The sequence below is a fragment of the Salmo salar genome, chromosome ssa06, assembly GCF_905237065.1.
Source record: "Salmo salar chromosome ssa06, Ssal_v3.1, whole genome shotgun sequence".
In the NCBI taxonomy this organism is placed as follows: domain Eukaryota; kingdom Metazoa; phylum Chordata; class Actinopteri; order Salmoniformes; family Salmonidae; genus Salmo; species Salmo salar.
In genome coordinates, this window is record NC_059447.1 from 31,361,615 (window position 1) to 31,379,195 (window position 17,581).

General features: G+C 42.5%; 1 protein-coding gene across 2 annotated transcripts in view; it reads left to right on the forward strand.

Moving 5' to 3' along the window:
* LOC106601437 (glutamate receptor ionotropic, NMDA 2C) overlaps positions 1 to 17,581 on the forward strand; it is a 69,278-nt gene that overhangs the window by 16,246 nt on the left and 35,451 nt on the right. For both annotated transcript variants that reach the window (XM_045720268.1, XM_045720269.1), the window contains exon 2: positions 8,815 to 9,259. In XM_045720268.1, the coding sequence (XP_045576224.1) occupies positions 8,831 to 9,259 (429 nt within the window). In that variant the 5' untranslated portion in view covers positions 8,815 to 8,830. The remainder of the gene's footprint in view (positions 1 to 8,814; positions 9,260 to 17,581) is intronic.

Sequence of the window (17,581 nt, forward strand, 5' to 3'; positions counted from 1 at the left end):
AAATGTATACAGCATTGCTTACCTTGGTCGATTAACAACAAAATAATTATTGAATCACAAAGCATAACAGAAAATGCATACAGCATTTCTTACCTCTCTTTCAGTGTTGGGGTTTGCACAACCACAATTTGAACAGCCTCAGATTCACTCGAAATCAGACCGTCTCCACCAGTATCTCACTGAAAATACATGTTTGTGTGATGTTACTTTACCAAATGTTATGCATACATGCATTTTTTGGGGTGTACCTGGGCCGAAAATGTTGTTGACCATCTAGCTAGTTATCTACAAATGAAACACTATCATGTCAACAATCTGGATATCTTGCTTTTGCTAGCTAATGTTAGTTAGTTGAAATTAAGGCATTGGGGGGTTTGTGCAGTGTAGGTTAATGATGCCATTGTTAGATTCCTTTGAGTACAAAACAGACCAAATACAGAAGATGTTAGCTAGCTAGCTAAGTAGCCTTGTTAGCTAGCTTGAACATTGAACACACTAAGGTTAGCAGCTAACGTAGCTAGCAGGCTAAACACGCAACCTAACACTTACTGACTGGTAAGTCAGTGGAGGCTGCTGAGGGGAGGACTGCTCATAATAATGGCTGGAACGGTGAGAATGAAATGGCATCAAACACCATGTGTTTGATGTATTTGATACCATTCCACCTATTCCGCTCCAGCCATTACCACGAGCTGGTCCTCCCCAATTAAGGTGCCACCAACCTCCTGTGTTACCAGTCCATGAGAACGTGACCATTTCAGCGTCACTGTTCCACCTTTCAAAATGTATTCAAATCAAATTGTATTGGTCACATACACATATTTAGCAGATCTCATTGCGGGTGTAGCGAAATGCTTGTCTTCCTAGCTCCAGCAGTGCAGTAGTATCTAACAGTGCAGTAGTATCTAACTGTAACATGGGTCGTATAAAGGGGACCAAGGCGCAGCGTGTAAAGTGCTCATATTTCCTTTTAATGATAACACTTAAACAAAATAACAAAAACGACAGCCAACAGTTCCGTCAGGTACATAGACAAAACGGAAAACAACTACCCACAAAAACCCAGGAAGAAAAACCCCTACTTAAATATGATCTCCAATCAGAGGCACCGAGGACCAGCTGCCTCCAATTGGAGATCAACCCAAAAAACAACAACATAAAAATAGAAAACCTAGAACACAAACATAGAAATAGAAAACATAGAAAAATACAAAACACTCCCTGTCACACCCTGACCTACCTATAGAAAATGACATCTTACTAAGGTCAGGACGTGACACTAACAGTGCAGTAGTATCTAAAAACGATTCACAACAATACACACAAATCTACAAGTAAAAGAATGGAATTAAGAAATATATAAATATTAGATTGATCATTGTCGGAGTGGCATTGGCTAAAATACAGTAAAATAGAATACAGTATATACATGTGAGATGAGTAAAGCAGTATGTAAACATTATTTAAACATTATTAAAGTGGCCTGTGTTCCCTTATTAAAGTGGCCAGTGATTCCAAGTCTATGTATATAGGGCAGCACCCTCTAAGGTACAATGTTGCGTAACCGGGTGGAAGCCGGCTAGTGATGGCTATCTAACAGTCTGATGGCCTTAAGATAGAAGTTGTTTTTCCAGTCTCTCGGTCCCAGCTTTGATACACCTATTCTGACCTCACCTTCTGGATGATAGAGGGGTGAACAGGCCATGGCTGGGGTGGTTAATGTCCTTGATGATCTTTTTGGCCTTCCTGTGACATCGGGTGCTGTAGGTGTCCTGGAGGGCAGGTAGTTTGCCCCCGGTGATGCGTTGGGTAGACCTCACCACCATCTGGAGAGCCCTGAGGTTGCGGGCGGTGCAGTTGCTGTACCAAGCGGCGATACAGCCCGACAGGATGCTCTCAATTGGACAGGATGCTCTCATCTGTAAAAGTTTGTTTTAGAGGCCAACCCAATTTTCTTCAGTTGTGCCTTCTTCACCACACTGTCTGTGTGGGTGGACCATTTCAGATCGTCAGTGATGTGTACGCCGAGGAATCACCTTCTCCACTGCAGTCCCGTCGATGTGGATAGGGGCATGCTCCCTCAGCTGTTTCCTGAAGTCCACGATCAACTCCTTTGTTTTGTTGACGTTGGGTCAGAGGTTATTTTCCTGGCACCACTCTCCCAGGGCCCTCACCTCCCTGCTGGCTGTCTCGTCATTGTTGGTAATCAGGCCTACTACTGTTGTGTCGTCTGCAAACTTGATGATTGAGTTGGAGGCGTGCGTGGCCACGCAGTCATGGGAGAACAGGGAATGCTGAGGATCAGCGAAGTGGAGGTGTTGTTTCCTACCTTTGCCACCTGGGGGCAGCCCGTCAGGAAGTCCAGGACCCAGTTGCACAAGGCAGGGTTCAGACCCTAGGGCCCCAAGCTTAATGATGAGCTTAGAGGGTACTATGGTGTTGAATGCTGAGCTACAGTCAATGAACAGCATTATGTCCAGATGGGATAGGGCAGTTCCAATGTTTTTCCGGTTTATGGATTGGTCTTGAGCAGTCTTTTTCTCGCTTCTTTTTATTTTTTGGGGTCGAGTTGATTCAGATCCAAGAACATAGAAATATGTTTGTTTGCTTCATCTACTGTGTTTGTTTCTGGCAGTGGTAAAGTTAGGTTGTAAATTACTTCCTCTCCAGCTCTGGGGCAGCAGGGCCATTCAAGTAGCGCAAAGACACGCCTAGCCTAGAAGGCTCAGGGCTCGAACCCATTGTTTCGTTCAAAGTGAAAACACTACACAAGAAGTGAGGCGGCATAGGGTTGCCCACTACCTGTGGATTTCTGATTTAAAGCACAGGCATGTTAGGAGAAACCTATCTCCAAAAATCCCCCCCAGGCAGAGACGGTCAGAGAGATCATTACTCTCAGATTTATCGGGTTTTCATTCCACGGCAGATCAATCACTTGTCATGTACACTTAATGCAACAGCATGTCTGAAATATGTCCAGCACGCTCATGGCTTAGGAGAGCAAAGCAGAGCAGGGATCTTGATTTGGATGGTGACATAAACTAATATCATTGAGTGTATCAGACTGAGAGTTCACTGTATGGAAGCAGGTAGGGTAGAGGGAACATGGGGCTGAATATTGGACAGTAGGATACATTTTTACTATGACAGCCTATAGCTCCAGTTTATTATGAGGCCATGATATGGAGAATAATTTCATCAGGACTAAAGAAGTAAATCTACAGGGAGGTGTCAGGGATATGACAGGTTGACATGCCCTGTCCGCGCTCCGCTAGGGCCCACGATGATCAAATCACCAGATGACAGACATAGTGTCACAGCTGAGAGGGACTCACCTTGCACTGCATCCAATATTGTGGTGACACCTGGCATCGGGATGTAAAATTGAGTTGAATATTGACCTAAATAAAATGTGACAACAATACAAGCCATTACATCTTGGTGGAGGGGATAAGCAGGTGCATGTGTCTGATTTGAGACATGGCAGATATGTCAAAGTCACATCCTTCCAGATGAGGCAGTGTGTCTAAAGGCTAAGTTGTCGTTAAGAGAAAATATTAACTGTCAAACTACCATGTTGTTCTGTTAGTGGAAATAGAATATAAACACTCTGTGAGTGTGGCTACTCTAGTAGTCTGTTTTTTTAGCAGTGTGCACTATTATCACAAAGCTGCTTCCCCCACTTGTTATATTTTGGTCACCATCTGAAAAGGCAGGAAACAAATGTCACTTAACAGTAATACTTCTGTGAACTAAACTATTGACTATACCAAGTCAAAATATTCTCAGAGTGCTTTGTTTTATCCCTGTATAGCTGGCAGTAGTACCAGGAATGTAGGTAATATTATTTGATGTGCAATATAGCATTTATTGAATGTTGTCTAAAGTAGAGAAAAAAGAGGCAGATGCTTTTGGCACTAAGGATTATAGATCCAGCTTGATATTACATTACTTTACATCACAATGAGGGAACCATGTTATTGGCAATTGACTAGTTAAGTGTTCCCCAGATGGTAGATTGGGACCCAGGCTGGGTCGCAACTACAGTATATCCTCCTGGGTTGCAGCTATATCCTCCTGGGTCGCAGCTAAAGCCTGGGTTCTGTCTACAAGTATTGTTTTGTTTATCAGATGGTCCACAAAGCTCTTTAGATAGATCCGAGCTAAACAAAGTCTGGAAACCACGGTAGCAGTGAGGGTCAATGAATGGGAGTTGAGAGGATACTCAGTGGTTAACAGTAAAAGCCTAATTGATTCTAATTTACTTGACAGTGCATGACTGGAAGAAGCCGATTCACTGTATTCACAAAAGCATTTTATTATTCCTATTTAAGTGTACTCAAAATGCTCATGAATTACCAGATTAGTTGAAAGGTAATGGATTTTTTGGGATTAGAATGACAGTATTTTATCTTCATGGTTTAGCTAAACCCATAATCACAGGTGAATGGGAAATGAACTGTGACCATAATGATCGGATGAATTAGTTGGCGGTCTTTGCATTAGCGAAGGTCAAATTGTCAATTACGCTGTGTAGGGTTAAACTAATCCTTAATTCTGAACACATGCATAATATATGGGAATGAAAAGGAGATTTATACTGATTAGACTTGAATGGGTTTATTATAAAGGAATTCTAATAGGATTTTATGTAAGTATGTCTTTTTCATGTTAATCCATTGTTGAAGACCTACAAATCATAAGGTTTCCTTACTCAAGTCTAAAATGTGATAGGTATTAAACATTGGGCTGGTCAGCTGATGTTTCATTGATGAAAAGCAAGAGAAGAGGTAAAGTTACCAGCAGAGAGCCACGAGGCGCCAGCATGCCTATCCAAGGCTTGGAGCACATTGATCAAACTGTGCCCAGGATGAGACAGGTGTAAGTCCTAGCAGCAGTTTCATGCTCTGAATACGAAATGATCCATTACGTCAGCAGTGACAAGAACAACAACCCCCCCGCCACACACACACACACACACACACACACAACCAGATGTACTTACTGTCCGACTATGGTCTTAAGATATTGAGCAGGGGTGGGAATTGGGCATGTGGAGAATGCAGTCAAATGTCTGAGCAGAGGCTCCTGAACAGATGTGATAATTGTAACACTGTAAATAAATAAATGTGTCATCTCAGCTGACTTTCAACCAATCACCTTTAGGACAAAGGAATAGCTGAAAAGGTGTAAAACTAAAATAATTTAATTTCTCAGGCCTGTCCAGACAAAACAAAACACATCTGGCAGGTGTTATTACAATAACAAATGTAACCCCTTGACCCTTGTTATTTAGTCAAATGTGTTAGAGTAGAGACAGTTCTCACACAGACTACATAAGAGAAGTGGGACAGAGACAGAAATAATTAGCTTCTCTGCTTTCATAAGGAAACAGCAGAGGACAACTGATATTCTAAGGGAAATGCTTTTACCAAATCACCCACTAGAGGGGGATAAGCAATTCCTCATTGTAAACCCATCGGGTCTGAAAGCCAAGGTGAAGATCTTGAAGGATTCTGTTAGGACTGTCTGCCATTAAACAGAGATAGAATATCAACTGTCACATAGTTAGATCTGGTATCTGTTTTACTCTGTCATCTCCCTCTCCCTAACACTTTTAGCTGGATGCCAGTTCTAAAAAGGCATGGCATAATCTTTGCAGTCGCACCAGGGATTTGCTCAGTAGTAACGGTGCATGGGGAAACGGTCTGAGCCCTTCTAAGTGCCAGACTGGAACAGTGGCAGAAGCTTTGATCTAATCTGGTCTGTGGGCCCTCTCGCCAGCCAGCGGTGACTTGGGCAGAGTCAAGTGAGAGAGAGAGGTCGCTAAACTGAACACATCCCACTGATAGGAGGCTGGGAGCTGGAGCTGTGAAAACTCGAGCAGACAACTAACACATATCAAATCCAGGCGCTGAAAATTGGGGACTTGCAGATTCACAAAGTGGATTACATCTCTAGAGAGCAAAGAATTTGACATGGCAGTGCATTCCAAAATCCAACCCCAGATTACAGAGGTCATAGCGTAGAAGACAAATTATCTCTTGTCTGTGTAGATTGGGGAAAATCGCTCTCAGGCACATCTTCTCCCTATGCCGGCATGTCTCACAGTAATGACTGTTTGCATACTTAGAGTATCATAGATATATTGTAATAGAGTATGCTTATGTTCATGTTCACTAGTTTCACAGTGGGATTTTGTTTGTTTCTACTGACTCAACATGACACAAAAGTCATAAAACTAGCTTGTCATGACTGCATCATGACGTAAACAGCAACCTGTCTCTTTTCCATGGTCCCAAACTACAGTATTTACCACTCATCTGTTACAACCAGGCTTATTAAGAACCAAATAAACTGTGATCTGAAAAAAAATCAACATATAATACAGTGTAAATGATGTACTCAGACGTGCATTTTCCATTACAATATCCCTGACTAAAATAAATATCCACAGTGAGTTTTGATCCCTAACATTGGAATAAAGCCTCAAGCCATTGTACGAGTTTGGGGGTGGATTTAGCTCCATGTAGCACAGTAATAAAAGCCTCTTTCCTGTGTTTTGGAGACTTTGGGTTGTGACCAAGCTACAGAACGACTGCAATGTTCAACAACTTTGAACAGGTTTCATGACTATATTGCCCAGCGTTATAGCAAATCACAGTAGTGTGAGTTCCACTTTTGTTGTCAGCAAGGTGAAATTGGGCTAGATGGTCAAATCAATGTTTCCACTGTGCTGTAATTACCTCCCGATAGCTGTTCTGTGTCTCTGTTTGGAATACACCTTGGTAATAGGGGGCATATCGACAAACATAAGTCATCTGATTAAGTCGATGATGACTCATTGGCTGTTGTATTTAATTCCACATCCCCATTTTACCACAGTAATCCCCAATGTAGGTGACCTTCAGACAACCACCTCAGCTGTTTCACTGCCTTGATTAAACATGTGGAATGTCAAGCTCTTTTAATGAGATCCTCCTCAAAGACATTAACCCTAACGTGTTCCATCATCCAATGGCCGGTTAAGACATGGATAATGTAATTGAAGGGAAGCAATACATTCCTGCTCTGTGTTCTTAACAATTTAAGGGATTATCAATCAGCCTGCATGATCAATGACAGAAATATTGCCTATTTTTATGACAGAGGAAACTCAGCAATGATGTCATAAAAGGAAAATATGTATGTCAATCAGCACAACAAATCCATCATGTTTTTGACATGGTTAATATCTAGCAACTTTCATAATGCCTTTCCATTCTCAGCAGCCATAGCATCATTGGTATTCTAGGCTGCTCCGCTACTAATGACAATCTATAATGGTCCTTTCTCAGCCATGTGCTGCTGATATGGTAGGTCCCTGACGAACAGTGGGATGCAGAAATCCCTACGGTCCTCTGGGAGGCAGCTTTTCAGAGTGGAGATTATATTATCACGTAGTCCAACCAATTACCCCATGGGAACGTCACCGCCAATTTACTGGTACACTCCATCTACGCTAACACAAGCCCCTCGTCCCATTCCCTCTATCAGGCAGGGGTTGAGGAATGGGGGACTGCAGTGGGTCCCCAGCTATCCTACATGTCTTGATAGGGAGACACAATCATGCTGTGGGCCATGACACCCGCCAAGGAATACTGAGGATTACATTGTATTCACCCCACTGTGATTCAAACGCATGCTAAATCAGGTCCCCTTGACAGGATACCACACACACACGCACACACTCACACTCACACACACCACACAGAGTCAGGCATGCAGGCGGCAGTGTGACAGATAAGTCATAGAGGATGACTCTGTCTGACAGAGGGACACAGTATCTGACCAGACATTAAATGGATTGGTGAATGTAATGCTGTAGGATCTAACTCCATTCAACTGCATTGTGAAATACATAAAAAAAAATCTACTTTGCCCTACAGCTATAAATATCTGGAAGATCAAAACAAGCTAAAGAGTTTCTGGTCGATTTGATCATTTATTCATTACCTGGAACATGAATGTAGGATTTATGATTTCAAACTAAAAGTGAATCCCTTAACAAACTTTGTTACTGTCGCTGTGTCACTGTACTTTGGGAAAATTGCATTGAAGTCTATTAGCAATGCAGTGTTTTTAAACACTGATCTTATCAATTCCTTTCAAAGGCTCATCTAAGGGAAAACTGTCATCCAAGTTAAGTTACATAAGGTTTTTTCAGAAACAATGTCTTAGAAATACTGCATGTAGCTGCCTTGAAAAAAAGCCTCCATGGCCGAAACCAGGTCTCCACCTATTCACAGCACATAATACCCATGCATTCAGACGTTTTGCAGATTAAGTTGGAATAGCTCTGCAGCATTATTTCAAAGGGGGAAAAAACATAACGAGAGATAAATGATAAATCCTTGTTCTCCATTTGTTGTATTAAACAGTAGGCACCATCTGCTATATTCGACTGCAGAGTACAACAGTAGTGGGGCCGCAGCTGCCATCCGCAGGCACAGCAACCTGCTCACTGCCTTGTGTTGCACGCCAAACACTCACACAGAAAATAGTACCTGGGTCTCTCATCATCCACCTGACCCAACCCACCACTCATGGCCGCTTACATAGAGACACACCTGCACATGAAGCACATGACTCACAGATGAAGCTAGAATGTCTCTAAACTACAGGCAGTTGGTTTGGTTGGCTTGCCTGGAGGGATTACTAAGCATTATCACAACATTGCACAAATGACACTAAACGGTCCCATGTATCTAATATAAATGTCTTTACCCATCTCTCTTCTCTCCTCCTCTCATCCCCACCCTCGTCCCCTCTCAGGCAGTAGGTGACTGAGATGGGCGTTCGTCTAGGCCGCTTGAGCGACTCCCCGTGGTGGTGGCCGCTGCTGCTGCTGTTGCTGCTCTGCACTGCCCCCTGGTGCCAAGGTCGGCCTTTCGCAACGCCCTTGCCAGCAGTCAACGTGGCGGTGGTGTTCAGTGGCTCGGCCTACCAGCAGGAGATCAAGGGGCGTCTCAGCAGGGAGAACTTTATGGACCTGCCCTTGGAGGTGAATCCCATCACAGTGCTGGTAAACAACACCAACCCTCGGGCCCTGCTCACACGCATCTGTGACACACTGGCGGCCAACCGCGTACATGGTGTGGTGTTTGAAGACAACATCGGCTCGGAAGCCGTGGCACAGATCCTGGACTTCATTGCCCTGCAGACGGCCGTGCCCATCGTCGGCATCAGCGGGGGCTCCGCCATGGTCCTGCCACACAAGGTCAGTGACCAGGATTGGGCTGGGGGACACTTGGCTGCTAGTGTCTAGGCTGCCTGAGGAACATGCTTAAGTTCATCTTTTTATTTTTGAAATAACCTTGAAGGCCACATTATTTTTTTCCCCAAACTGCTGTAGAGAGTAGCAGCTTAACTGATGTGTGGTTTATGACTACACAGTCACATTACTTCAGAGGTTTTAAACCCTTTATATTCTAGTGACCGGGAAATAAAGAACTGGTAAAGACCCCTGGCACAACTCACAGCACAAATAATAAAACCAAAACAACAATATCAACAACACAGGTCCCCCAAGGTGAGCAAAGCACTCAGATCTTGAAAGCCGTCCACCACACACACACACAGGCCAACCGTCATTAGTCTGGTGATTATCAGTCATAATGAACATTAGCAGACACACATTGCCATTTCCAGGTGACTTACAGCACATGATTATAAACTCACTGAATGTTAATGCTGCCCATACAGACACTGTTGTTTTTTTGTATCTGGCGGTCCTAGGCCAGAAAGACTGAAACAACAAGATACGGTGTTAAACCAGCTAGCAGAGGGATGTCCAAATACTGCATCTAGTACACTCATTAAAATATGATGGTCAAAATCAAAACCTGTTAGCCTCTGCCACTTCATCCTTGTTCTATTTTTAAACTTCTGGTCCCACCAGACACAAAGATGTTAAACTAGAGAAATCTGTTTGTATTCGTTGGTAACAAATGTACAGTTTACAGTTGGACCCCTCATGTCAATAGAGTTATGCAATGATTTGAAATGTTGTATTACCCGGCATCATGCACTGGAGTTTGGCACCAGTAAATTGTCAGAGGGATGTTTGTGATACAGATTAGACTGCCGTTAAATTGCTTTTAGAGTAAAGCCTCATAGGTTTAGGAGCAATGATCCCTCTCCCTGAGCGTTACACAAAGGGCTCAGCCACAGAGAGAAACTTTAATTAGACTGAAATGGCTGTATTCTCTAACTATATCACCATCAATCTTCCCATACGACAAACACAGCTCTGCGTTTTGCAGAGAATCACAATACTACTCACAGAGACAGAGAATGCACGTTATGAGCATCACAATACTACTCACAGAGACAGAGAATGCACGTTATGAGCATCACAATACTACTCACAGAGACAGAGAATGCACGTTATGAGCATCACAATACTACTCACAGAGACAGAGAATGCACGTTATGAGCATCACAATACTACTCACAGAGACAGAGAATGCACGTTATGAGCATCACAATACTACTCACAGAGACAGAGAATGCACGTTATGAGCATCACAATACTACTCACAGAGACACAGAGTGCACGTTATCAGCATCATAATACAACTCACAGAGACAGAGAATGCACGTTATGAGCATCACATCTTTATTGGTTCTATGCAAATTGATGTAGGCTGAGGATACAGAGGACTGGTGGGGCATAGCTCGCCAATCCACCGACCATAAACAAAGCGTTTATTCAGCGGGGGAAAATGGAGGGTGATAAAGCAGGCTGGCTGACCTCGGCCGGTCAGAGCAAGAAGAGAATACTGCTGCATTGTAATGTCTAATCAGTTCTAGTAATTTCAGCTCCGGTAGCTGGCTGTTTGAGTATGCGGCACACAGGGAACTGAGTAGCGGAAAATATGAGGTCTGCCTGCCACCCTCGATTTCCATCAGTTAATCCACAGCTCAGATAGGATTTTCTCTCCCTCATGTTTGTGAGATTTTCATAATAAACGTGAGAAACGTGTTCCTCCACAACAGGAGACGGCCAGGGCCATGGACCCACAGTACCTTGATTATGCATTCACATTCATACAGATCCTCAGGGGGTTGCAGTTCAATAGAGAGCTGGTTAAAATGGATGCATTCCAACTCAATTGAATTTAAATAAATTTTTCTAAACAAAAAATGGATTCATTGATTCAATCTTTACTTTGTGTGTGGCCGAGATGATTGAGAGGGAAAGTATATTTGTTAGAAGTAACCCGGGGTCCATCAACAAAACAGTAATCAATATAGGGCCCAACAGACTGGCTGGTGTATTAGACACTGTGCTTTGTTACATCCAGCAACTTCGTCTCCCAACAGCTGTTGTTGTAATTGGAATTTCCTTATTCCAGTCCACACATTACTGGACTGCTCCCTTGTCAAATAGCCACATTAATTCAAGGAAATATGTTTGGCAATCAGGGCATGGGCATTGCTTCTTATGGGCAATAAAATAAGTGTCAGTGGCTAGCTAATACCTACAACAGGTCATTTACACATTTAATTACGCCAAGTTGGGGAACACAATCATTCATGATAAAATCCAATATAAATAAAATAGGAAAAATGCAATTATCTAAAGGTTGGCAGCAGTTTAATTGAGAGTGTGTGGTAATTACTATGTGTACTACAGTTGAAGTCGGAAGTTTACATACACTTTGGTTGGAGTAATTAAAACTCGTTTTTGAACCACTCCCCAAATTTCTTGTTAACAAACTATAGTTTTGGCAAGTCAGTTAGGACATCTACTTTGTGCATGACACAAGTTATTTTTCCAACAATTGTTTACAGACAGATTATTTCACTTATAATTCCCTGTATCACAATTCCAGTGGGTCAGAAGTTTACATACACTAAGTTGACTGTGCCTTTAAACAGCATGGAAAATTCCAGAAAATGATGTCATAGCTTTAGAAGCTTCTGATAGACTAATTGACATAATTTGAATCAATTGGAAGTGTACCTGTGGATGTATTTCAAGGCCTGCCTTCAAACTCAGTGCCTCTTTGCTTGACATCATGGGAAAATCAAAATAAATCAGCCAAGACCTCCACAAGTCTGGTTCATCCTTGGGAGCAATTTCCAAACGCCTGCAGGTACCACGTTCATCTGTACAAACAATAGTACACAAGTATAAACACCAAGGGACTACGCAGCCGTCATACCGCTCAGGAAGGAGATGTGTTCTGTCTCCTAGAGATGAACGTACTTTGGTGCAAATCAATCCCAGAATAACAGAAAAAGACCTTGTGAAGATGCTGGAGTAAAACGACTCCTATATCGACAACCTGAAAGGCCGCTCAGCAAGGAAGAAGCCACTGTTCCAAAACCACCATAAAAAAGCCAGACTACGGTTTGGAAAATGATGTGGATATATTGAAGCAACATCTCAAGACATCAGTCAGGAAGTTAAAGCTTGGTCGCAAATGGGTCTTCCAAATGGACAATGACCCCATGCATACTTCCAAAGTTGTGGCAAAATGGCTTAAGTATAACAAAGTCAAGGTATTGGAATGGCCATCACAAAGCCCTGACCTCAATCCTATAGAAGATTTGTGGGCAGAACTGAAAAAGTGTGTGTGAGCAAGGAGGCCTACAAACCTGACTCAGTTACACCAGCTCTGTCAGGAGGAACGGGCCAAAATTCTCCCAACTTATTGTGGGGAGCTTGTGGAAGGCTACCCGACACGTTTGACCCAAGTTAAACAATTTAAAGGCACCGCTACCAAATACTAATTGAGTGTATGTATACTTCTGACCCACTAGGATATGATGAAAGAAATAAAAGCTGAAATAAATCATTCTCTCTACTATTATTCTGACATTTCACATTCTTAAAATAAAGTGGTGATCCTAACTGACCTAAAACAGGGAATGTTTACTAGGATTAAATGTCAGGAATTGTGACAAACTGAGTTTAAATGTATTTGGCTAAGTTGTATGTAAACTTCCGACTAAAACTGTATATACAATACTGTGAAGGCTAGTTTGTAATGACAGATGGACCATGTGACTTGGCTTATAATCAGTTATACGAACGTTAGATCATGCAATAACAATGTCATAACAATAGTACGATACAAAACACAAGGCTTATATGCAGAGCAGAAAACACTTAATGTTGTTGGATCCAGAGTTGATGACAGAGAGAGAAACTGAAGTGGCACAGACCTCATTAGAGGCTGGCATAGAGCCTTGCCCACGGCATGGTGGCACTCACGGGCTCAGACTGATTAGAAGAGCTCTATCTTCATAAAAACCAAGGCCACCAACAGCCCCTGCCAGAGCAGGTGGAGACAAGTATGGCGGGATGTGATGTCCATCTGCACATCTGTTTTGTGTCCCTGAGCCTGAACATGAATGGTAACTTTCCACAGGAAACAGAGGTAGTTTGCAGCTAGCGCAGCCTTGTGTAGTGATGTCATCCTTCAAATGGCTTAAGTCAACTAAACTGTCTTCACTGGAACAATTAGTGTTACATAGAATTAACTAACTGTTGGTGGAACCATGGACTCAAATCCAGGCTTGGGCTGGTCTATATGCTACTTACACGATGTGTGCCAGTACCAAACAAAAGTGATTTAAATGTTCAAAGATACAATCCTATGGAAAAGTGAGTTAATTTACAGAATATGGAAATAAACGCTCACAATATGTGTTTGTGTGCTTACGCACTAGACATGAATATTCATGACTTCATTTAAAATGTGATGGCACTTAAATGTCACCACTTCAGATGTAACCGTTTATATGAACCTTTAAGATACCTTTAAATTAGCTTTTCAATGAGGCTGAGCGATTGCTCACCATTGATTGATTAGTGGGACGCCGTCCAAGCTGGTCGACAAGCCAACTCAATCACTTAAAATGTTGTCTCTGAGAAAGCATGGCGTTTGATCTCGCTCGAAGAGGAAGGTGAAAATTAACAGAGAACAGATTTCTATCCTGAGGAGATTTTGCTCAATTAGCATGTTGATTAGCTAAATTACAATAACCCATTAGAAACCTATTATTCCCTTTTTTTCTCGCAATTAGAAAAAGTTAAAACAATCATTGGATAATCAATAGCCTAGCAGACACAAAGAATCCGGGTTTTACAAGAAGTATAGGACAAATTCAGACAAACCCAACTGTCTGTCTGTTGTCTGTCTGCAGTCGTCGAACAGAGAGAGAGCTTCCTTAACAGAGGATTCTAATCTAGCTGTGAGGCATGCAGCCATATATCACCTTCTGATGGAATTTAAATAAAATCTGCTTCACTATTGCCAATCAATCATGGCTAACACGCATGCCTGGAATGTTAAAATGCAAGGGGGGCTTTGGTGCATTCATTCCCACTGGGGATTTACAACCAGAGGTGACTGGTGGCTGGTATGTACGACATGATGGTAGAGATGCTTTTGTCTTATCATCCTCTTCCTTTCCAGGATGAAATACATATGTAGGATTTTTATTTGACCAGTTTCTCACAGCTGGAAAATAATCCTGCAGCAACAGGAAATTATTATTATTGTGTGGATTATAATTAATGGACATTTTTGTTGGGGTTGATACATTTTTTGTTAGGGCAAATCAAGTCTAACATTTTTAAGTGGTAATTACAAACTTTAGAAGCGTTTTTAAACATTGAATACACTACACATTTGCATTTCCTGCTATACAGGACATTTTCTGCACCAACAGGGTGATCAAATTAAGATCCTACATATGTAGGACAAACACAGAATCACATGCATACTGGGGAAATGTACTTACAAACCAGTGGAAGCTGCTGAGGAGAGGACGGCTCATAATAATGTCTGGAACGGAGCAAATGGAATGGCATCATACACATGGAAACTGTAAGGACCGACACTGGGAGACGAGAAGCAAGTACAGGGAGTGAAAATGTAATGGATAATAGACAAGAAACAAACAAGGACAGCGTCTTGACAAGGGAAAACGTAACGACATCAATGCTGACACAGGGAACAAACTGAGTAACAGACAGATTTAGAGGGGCAATCAACAAAGTAATGGTGTCCGGGTGAGTCCAATATTGCGCAGATGCATGTAATGATGGTGACAGGTGTGCATAATGATGGGCCGCCCTCGAGCGCCAGAGAGGGGGAGTGGGGTCAGGCGTGACAGGAAACCATGTGTTTGGTGAATTTGATACCATTCCACCCATTACGCTCCAGCCATTACCACAAGCCCGTCCTCCCCAAAGGTGTCACCAACCTCCTGTGATACAAACAATGGTACCCAAATTGTGATTTGATATGTACTATATTACATGTGATTTTTGACTAAGCCATGTTTAACATGATTCACAAGGGGAATAGCAGGGAACAGTCATGTATCAAATGTTTAACCACAACACACTTGCAGCAAAGCCCAATAGACGGAGACATGAGTAGTAGTCCCAGGTAGACAAGACAACCTTCAGACTGTGTCTGTCCAGCCGTCTCGCTTCACACACCTTCTATCATTGGGGACCGAATCCTAACTTGAGATTTATGGATGTAACCCACATTTTTTAATTACATCTTAAATCTACCATTGACGTTAACGCATAATTTATGCATGCGTTTAAATGTATCTTAAGTTAGGATTGGGTCCAGAGTCTCTTTGTTTCAGTGTTCCGGAGACGTGTTGTGAAGCAGGGCAAGCAGCAGCAGCAGCAGACCTTGTTTCTCAAAGCAGGAAGGGGAGCCTGAGGCCCATCCCTAAAGTAGAGCAACCTTTTTCTCCCTTCCTTTCTTCACATCCTAAACCTACTTGTGTCCCTCTCTACCTCGTTGCTTTGCATCCTGGGGCCAGTGACACAGATACAGTACGAACTGTCTAGACAGGGCTAAATAGGCTGGGATGGTATTCAGAAGAACTGTATGGGAATCTGCAATCTCAGTAGGGATGCATGAATACATAAGAAAATCACCTAATATATGTTTTGTCCTGGTTTTCTGCAAGTCAAAGGCATATAATAAACATTGTTTGTAGCACATAATACTAGATCATTTAGCATGAGAATTACAGAGTATAATACAATTCAGACAGACTAATGAATTTGTACTCACTTTAGTGTTACAATGTAATATAAATGCATTCAAAATTGATATAATAACACTCAAACATACAATATGATTGTAATTCAGTGCTATGTGTTACTGCATTTGGATCTCCTCTATCATTGTGAGGAAGGACAAATGACTACGGCGGTGCACGTCTGTTCCTCGGCCCTGCGCAGGGTCCCTGTGACGTCAGCACATCACGCTGGGAGTTGCAGGCGGACATATGCCGCAGCAAAGATCCATGTCCAGAAGTCACTCACCATCGGAGAGAGAGAGAGGGAGAGAGAGAGAGGGGGGAGGGGGAGAGAGAGAGACAGAGAAAGAGAGAGAGTGAGAGAGAGAGCAGGCTGCCATGTGCTCCTCTTGCACTAAGGGAGGAAGTATAGAGAAAGAGAGAACGAGAGAGAACAAGGGAGAGCACGTCGGCCTCTTTCTCTCCACCGGCCCTTCTGGACGGGCTACTCGCTGCCGGCCTCCCTCCCTCCCTCAGATTTATTTTGCAACTTCTGAATCATTTACAACACAGTACAGACCCCCTGCTCTAATCTCTCAAGCCCCTAGGACCACAATTTCAGGTGTCCTTGCAGTTGCAACTTGGAAAGCCTCATTTCTTTTCCTTTAAACCATTCCATCTCCATTCCATCTCCATCAGTAATTAGCGACAGCTCTTTGTTTCTGTGAGAGTCCTTCAAATGCCCACCATTGGTCCAGATAAAAAAAAATTATCAGTGGCCTAAACTTTGTGTGTAGAGAGCATTGTATTCTGAAAAAAAAAATCTGTTATATTGGGGTTCTTGACCACTGACCAGGGGTCCTGTAAAAGCATCTGTGCCGTGATATATATGGCTTTTATCTCTCATCTGACCCCGATTCAACCCATTTGTAAAGCATTCAGCTGCTAGTCTGTTACCCACAAAGCACTCAAGCAAAGAGCCAGTTGGCTAATATAAAACATAAAATTAGGGAGAAGACATGAGATATGTGTTTTTGTTACAGTATATGAAGACACATCACTCTATCTTGTTGTTTGTAAGCAGATTACAGAAGACATATCCTTCTTGTTAAACTGACCACTGACCAGACTCCACAGCTTGGGACTAAGGTTCTATCTGCATTTCTGCAGATAGTACTCTAAATAACCCAATTCATGGTGTTCAGTTCAAAAGAATACTATACAAAAATTGCTGACACCATTCAAACCAATACGGGGATGGAACTTTAAAGCCAGTTATCTCAGAATCATATTTTTTGCAGATAGAACCTTGTAGTCCTAAACTCTCACAGTGCCAGTGGAAGCTAAGCTGTTAACTAGATGCCTTTTAATCTTCTTTCTGAAATGTACACACTTACAGTACAGAGGCACAATGGGACGTCAGTCTATAGTCACAACCCTTTCATGGAAACAACAACACCGTATACTAATCACCATCAACATAAAGAAACAAACATCTGGCAAACATCTGGCCCTGCACCTATAGGAG